The following is a 7,560-nucleotide window of genomic DNA, read 5'->3' on the forward strand; positions in this document are numbered from 1 at the left end:
ATTTTTTAATTTGATAGTATCTTAATCCATTAATTAATTAAATATAATGAAATCATTTTTCAAGTAAGAAACTTCGTGGAGAGAGCATAGCAGACTTAGCAGTCACCTCATCAGTTTCTCATCAATTTACGCGCGTTTCTAATCAACTATCATTTTTTGATTTACGCGCTTTGAAAACTAAACCCCATCATTTCTCGTTTGATTGTTGTTTTTTCCTGCATGATTTCTTTGACTGGTTGGTTGTGCTTTGCTCAGACTCTCTCTAGCTACTCATTTTGCCATCTCCTCTACACTCTGATCTTGCTTTTCATCTTCATTCTACTCGATCACCATCTTTGCTGCTCTGCACACGACTCAGAGGCCTAAAACAGAGAGGTACGTGCTTCTACTACTGTCCATCTTTGCTTTTCAAATTTTGTTATCCGAATCAATTAATTTCCCTTGCATCTCTCTACCATTTACCATTTCATTCGTGCTGCAGTTCTTGTCTTCTTCTTTAACTTTTTGCTTACTCTTTCACCTCCAAAAACTGAAACAAAAAATACAATATGGTTGACTGTAATTCGGTGGAATAGATAATAATATTGGAAATAGAAAACTCTAACCTATGAACTTCCATTTCTTTTACAAACATAACCATATACTTTAAAAGCTGTCAATTTATTGTATCTTTCAATTTTTTTTCAATTTCATTAGGCGTTTATGAGTTGTGTTATCAATAGAAAAATAACAAAATATCTTACCACCTCCCGTTTCTGATTTACACACTTTGAATATTTAGAATGACTCACGATTGGTGGGCTGATGAAGAAATTAATTATGCAGGTGTGAACTCATGTTCTAAACCGTGTTCTGCTTTTGCCTATATGATGTGAATGAAACGCAGGTTTAAAAAAATAAAAAAACCAAGAGGAGGAGGCGAAGGAAAAAAAAGAGATTGAAAATAAGAATGGAGATTGTTATTGCGATTGCTGCCAAAATTGTTAAGTACACGGTTGCACCAGTTGGACAGTGGCTATGCTACTCGTTTCGCTACAGCAGCAACATTGGGAGTGTGAAGAATCAGGTAGAGAAGTTGCGGCTTGCTAGAGATAGCATTCAACATTCCATTGATGCTGCGATAAGAAATGGTGAAGAAATTGAAGGTGAAGTTAACAAGTGGTTGAAAGAGGTGGATGAGATTACAGAATTGGCCAGGAAAGTTCTTGAAGGTGAAGAAGAAGCAAAGATGAAGTGTTCTAATGGGGCATGCTTGAACTTGAAGCTTCGGCATGAGCTAAGCCAGAAAGCGAAGAAGATAGTGCAAGGTATTGGTGAAATCCTGGAAAATTGTCGATTTGACAATGTTTCCCACCGTCCTGCTTCACAGGAGATAATGACTAGGAGATATACGAATTACATGGACTTTGGGTCAAGAATGTCAACTGTGAAGGGACTTATGGAGGCACTGGGAGATGCTAACATCAACGTGGTTGGTATGTGGGGGATGCCTGGTGTGGGAAAGACTACACTGGCGAGGGTAGTTGCTAGGCAAGCCAAGGAAGAAAAGTTGTTCGATGAGGTGGCCATGGCAGATGTGACGCAGAGTCCGGACCTTAGACGAATTCAAGGAGAATTGCAGACATGCTAGATCTAAAGTTTGATAAGGAGATTGTACCCGTCTGACGGCCCTTTTTTTTTTTTTTTTTTTTTTTTTTTTTTTTTTTTTTTTTTTTTTTTTTTTTACAAAACATAAAACGAGTCATCGCAGTGGCACAACTACGTGTTGCTCAGTCAACATAAGCACATGCCCATAACATGCACTTGATATACAGAGTTACATTTACAGCGGAAGAAATCATAATACCATCAATTAAACGGAAAAACATAACTATAATCACACTCGTTATCTAAACAAATGTGAGCCATAACACAAGTTTATCTGTTTAAAGTTTAACTACATATAACTATTACAAAAGAATGGCTTATACAAAATAATGTATGACACATACGTCAAACCATATACAAAAGTACCCAAAAATAAGGACACCATAGTCCTACCCCACTACGATCGTCGCTATGTGCATCAATCGTAGTAACCCAAGTAATGTGCTACCGGATCATCGTCCGCCTCAGGAGTACCTGCAATCACAGGAATATCATCTACATGGTTGTGGTGGTATCCACATCCGCATAGGTGAAATGATGAGTTCACTGCCTTAGCATGAAACACACTAAAACCTCAGTAGTATAAGACTGACTGAGTTTTCGCAAAGAACCAACCTTTCTTTTATTTTTAGTCGTGCGAGCACTATATTAGTCACAATTTACCAATAGATAATACAGCAAACACAGGCTATTCTGAAAACATTTAAAACCTACTAAATAGCTGGAAAAATATATAGAAGTTCCAGTCATCTCTCATTGGAAGTTTCCACATACCAACCCGTCTATTATAATACTTTTCATTGGTCGCTCAGACATATGTGCACATGATCACTCCATCACAGATATCACGTATACACATAAGTCTTAAGTAAAGAACATGGCATCTTACTCTTGCATACTAAGATAAAATCCTTCAACAAAACACTCGCAACACCATCTCTAATCGTATTTCAGTTTCGTGCCTTGAAAGTCAGTAGATCATGAAAGCACTAGAATTAAACTCAATCAAGCTAACATGTCTTTCTTGAAGAACAATAACAGTCAACCTACTTACTCATAGACATGCCATTACTCGCGCTTGGGCAATCATGTATCCATGTACTTTCAAGTTCAATATATGATATTAACACATGGCCATTTGATAGAAATATACATAAGCTCTTTTCCATTAAAACTCTTATGCATACTAATACGTCTAGCAAAACTATTCATAGCATAAAAACATCACTCATAAAAACTATGTTATACATGACATGCATGACCATGGGCTAATAATGCTGCTGATACTATAATGCTGCTGATATTGATATACTGTTGATACTGTTATATTGCTGATTCTGATATGCTGCTGATACTGTTATGCTGCTGATACTGTTATGCTGTTGATACTGTTACTGGTGGGGTATGTATGCTTTATATTATATGCTCAATATTCTGTGCCTGACCAGTATATATTTCATTATTGTATCATGCTGAAATCATGTAGTTGCTAAATCACGTCCTCTTAAAACTAAACAAATCCAACATTTTATGCAACACTTTGAAAAAAATTCAAAACATAGTTTCTTCATAAAACTTGAACAGTTTCAACATGACATGTTCCCAAACTCAAATCATAGTTTCATAAAACGTAAACAGTTTCAACATGATATGTTCCCAATAATTTGCATAATTTAAATCTCAACCGCAGAACACAACACTTTAAATCAATTCAATACTTCTCACTCTTATACTATTTCTTAAACATCATTGATATAATTTAAATATAATCGAAACTAATCAAATCATCTCAAAACACATAATTCATCATATAGTTAGTTCGACTTCATAAACATTATATATATTTTTATCAATCAATTACATATAAAAATATATATTTTTCTCAGTGAGTGGAATACCCACCTTAGATCGTCTGTACTCTCAAATATCCAGATAACTCTAAGCTCAACCGCAATGGGCTGCTAAAACACAATACATTGCATTAATTAGCATTTCAACTAGTAATTACACCTAGTGGCATTTTGAATCGCTCAAAAGCCATTTTACTAATTTACCCTTATAGCTCTAACGTTCCTAAATATTTTATAAATCCCAACCTTGCTAACCCATAAGCATAACTTAGGGTTAACCATAATTATATATCACTTTAATAAAATACCAAAAACTATTGTCTATGAGAAACTCACCACAAATTCACCAAGCAGTGACCAAATGCTCGGGATGCTCTTGACAACTCTAAACCACACCAAACCTAGAGAAAATACCAAGTTAAACTCATTTCTACAAGATTTAACAAAAACCTCTAAAAGATGCGAGTTTAACTATTTACCTCAAAACATTCGGTTAGAACGTAGATCGGGCTTCAGGGATTACGTTATCAAAGTTGGACCTAAGATTGGGCGGCTGAATTTCAAGATATCACAGTTTTTGAGTGAAAAACCATGAAGAAACAGTGAAGAAAACCGTTGAAAAAAAGGAAGAAACGGGCGTACTACCCCCTTTTAAATGGAATCCCGTTCAGACGGGCATCTCAAATTGTCCGGACACACGCCATTTCAAACAGACCGTCCGGACGAGCATAAGTCACCGTCCGGGCGCGCCATTTAAGAAGACGTGCGCCGCACGGTAGATCGTCCGGTCAAACGACGACTACCGTTTGGACGCGCGTCGTTTAAGAAGATCGTGCACCGCTCGTTGCGGACCGTCCGGACCCTATAAAGCAGACGTCCAGACGCGCGTGGAATGAGGCGTCCGCCACGTGGTGATAAGGTACCGTCCGAACGGGTCTGTTGAGCCGTCCGGACGCGCCATGTTAATTTATTTATTTAATCCATTTTTCCACCTTTATTCAATTTCCCTCTCATTCTCACATATTTTCTCCTTGTATAACTTATTTCCTTAACTCATAGAATATTCTCTGCACGTCCCATTGTACTTTCTAGTCGTCTGATTAGTTTTAGTTGTCTATACCAATAAATTATATTCTCAAATTTGCCCGATAATAATCGGGACATCACAACCTGGAAGAGCAATTCGTCTACAAGGGAGATTATCACAAGACATGAAGATACTTGTAATCTTAGATGATATTTGGGGGAAACTTGAGTTGGATGAAATTGAAATTCCTTCTGAGGGATGCAAATTACTACTGATATCCAGAAATCGAGATGTATTATTTTGTGAAAGGGGCCCCCAAAAGGATTTTGGACTTGAAATTTTACCTGAAGAAGAAGCATGGAATTTATTTGAGAACATGGCGGGTGATTGTGTTAAAGACCCTAATTTTCGATCCGTAGCAACGGAGGTAGCTAAAGAATGTGCAAGTCTACCCATTGCGATTGTAACAGTTTCTAAGGCACTAAAAAATAAGAATTTATATGAATGGAAGAATGCCTTGCAGCTACTAAGAAGACCTACTCCCGGACACCTCACAACAATGCAATCAACGATATATTCTTGTATAGAGCTAAGTTATAGTCATCTTGAAAGTCTGGGGCTTCGAGATTTGTTTTTGCGCGCGTTGTGCTGAAATGGATTTCTCCATCAACTATCTGGACTTATTGAAATACTGTTATGGTTTGGGCTCATTTCATGGCATTAATACATTGGAGGCAGCGAGAAATAGATTATATACACTAGTTCGTAATCTGAAAGACTGTTGCCTATTGCTAGATTGTCCTCATAATTCTGAGGACTGTCATATGCATGATGTTGTTTGTGACGTTGCTACATTAATTGCGTCAAAGGATCATAATATGATAATCGTGAGAGATGATGATGGACTAAAAGAAAGGCTAGATGTGGATGTACTCAAAAGATGCAAGGAGCTCTCTATGCATGGTGGAGATTTCCATGAACTTCCTGATGAAATGGAATGCCCAGAATTAAGATTCCTTTATGTGGATGGTGGAGATCATTCTTTGCAAATCCCAGACACTTTCTTTCAAGGGATGGAAAGGCTCGAAGTTTTGGATTTTACACAAATGCAACTTTCATCACTTCCTCTCCTTAGAAACCTGCTAACTTTGTGTTTGGATGGTTGTGTGTTGGATGACATAGCTGTAATTGGAAAGCTCAAGAATTCAGTAGTTCTTAGCCTTCTTGGATCCCAAATTTCGAAATTACCAAAAGAAATAGGGTTCTTGAGTCATTTGCGGTTGTTGGATTTGAGCAATTGTTCCAAACTTGAAGTGATTCCCCCTAATGTCCTATCGAGCTTGGTGGCATTAGAAGAGTTATATATGGGAAACTCTTTTGTTCGATGGGAGGCTGAAGGACTCAATAATGAAAGAAATAATGCTAACCTTCCTGAGTTAAGGCATTTGTCCCATTTGACTACTTTAGAGATACATATTCCAGATGCCAGCAATCTGCCAAAGGATTTGTTGTTCGAAAAGTTAGAAAGATATGTAATATTTGTAGGAGATGTCTGGGATTGGTCTGATAAGAGTAAATTCTCAAGGACATTAAAACTTAAGATGAATACAAGCTTTCAATCATGGGTTGGGTTTAAAATGATGTTGAAGGGAACATAAAATCTTTATTTAGATGAGTTAAAGGGTGTTAATAGTGTTCTTCAGGAAGTAGATAGGGAAGGCTTTCAACAATTGAAGCATCTCCATATCCAAAATAATCCTGAGATTAAGTATATTATTAACTCAAGGATGTCGGTTATTGCCTTTCCTGCTTTGGAGACCTTTCTTCTAAAAAATATGATAGGCTTTGAAGAAATATGTCATGGCCAACTTCCCTTGACATCCTTTGGTAACTTGAGAGTTGTAAAAGTGAAACATTGTGATAAATTAAAATTTGTCTTCTGATCATCCATAGCTAAGGGCCTTTTGCAACTTAAAGAATTGGAGATAAGAGAATGCAGCATCATGGGTGCAATAGTTGTTAAAGAAGGTGAAATAGAAGACACAGATATGATATTGTTCCCTAAATTGCGTTGCTTGGCATTACGAGATCTTCCAAAGCTCATCAGCTTCTTAAGCGCACAAAATTCATTCATAACTGCTTTTGGAGAAATCATTTCAGATGGAAAGCTTGATTTTTACGTGCCAATTCTACACGAATAGGTACATAAGATTTTTATTCCCCAAAAAATAATCCTACACGCACAGCACACACCTTTATACATATCTATACACTGTTTGAATGATAAATATTTGAGTAGTGTATTAATTTGTCCATGAAAAACAACCAAAACTAATTTCAATATGAGGAGTTTATATATACCAGAGTAATTACTTAGAACTAGGAGCAATGCTGCTCCCTCTCATATAACTCTAGATCCCACAAGTAATTACTTATGTGGCAGTAAGGAGTCATACTTCTAGAGTACTTTGAATTATTGTTGCCAGCTCAAGCACCTTTTTTTTTTTTTTTTTTTTTTTTAATTATTATTATTATTATTATTATTTAACAACCTAACCACACTTTACACTTCCAACTTCACTATCAAGTAGTTGTCTTTTCTTAGTGGTAGAATATAAATTAAATGATTAAATTCATCTCTTCCTATTGAAGTGGTTATTTAACACTTAGCAATACTAATCCTGCAAGTTTTAGAATAACTGGAACGAAGATACTGATCATGATCACTCACCAGTTGTTTATTGAAATGAATGTCAAGTAACATGACTATCTCGTTTGTTGCGTGAGTGACTTGAATAATCATGTCTTGAGTGTGTGGGGCCTAGCTGTTTTTTTACCTAGCTACTTCAATTTGGAATTCAATTTTGTAGCCGCCTTGTAGTGTTTCTTTTCCCAATTGGTTTTGGACTCTCAGAGCACTATCAACATACTCCTTAAACCACCTTCCCTTCCTTAAACGTAGGAAAAATCTCCAAAAACCCACCTGCACTAGATTGCCCTTTCCTTCCCTAAACCTAGGGAAAGCTACAACGCTAT

The 7,560-nt window shown here is 36.7% G+C and overlaps 1 protein-coding gene across 1 annotated transcript; it reads left to right on the forward strand.

Moving 5' to 3' along the window:
* The first annotated feature begins 5,177 nt into the window (after window positions 1–5,177).
* Window positions 5,178–6,725, forward strand: LOC133852627 (disease resistance protein RPS2-like). The gene is made up of 2 exons (XM_062289394.1): window positions 5,178–6,096; window positions 6,478–6,725. The coding sequence occupies exons 1-2, from the start codon at window positions 5,178–5,180 to the stop codon at window positions 6,723–6,725; spliced, it is 1,167 nt and encodes a 388-aa protein (XP_062145378.1).
* The last annotated feature ends 835 nt before the right edge of the window (window positions 6,726–7,560 follow it).

Source organism: Alnus glutinosa, chromosome 12 (assembly GCF_958979055.1).
Source record: "Alnus glutinosa chromosome 12, dhAlnGlut1.1, whole genome shotgun sequence".
NCBI classification, from domain to species: domain Eukaryota; kingdom Viridiplantae; phylum Streptophyta; class Magnoliopsida; order Fagales; family Betulaceae; genus Alnus; species Alnus glutinosa.

What these genes read in the sequence shown, in the direction of transcription:
- LOC133852627 (XM_062289394.1), top strand. Translation starts at nt 5,178, where the DNA reads ATGGATTTCTCCATCAACTATCTGGACTTATTGAAATACTGTTATGGT. An exon ending in CTGGGATTGGTCTGATAAGA is followed by an intron (nt 6,097 to 6,477) that starts GTAAATTCTCAA and finishes GATCATCCATAG; the next exon opens with CTAAGGGCCTTTTGCAACTT.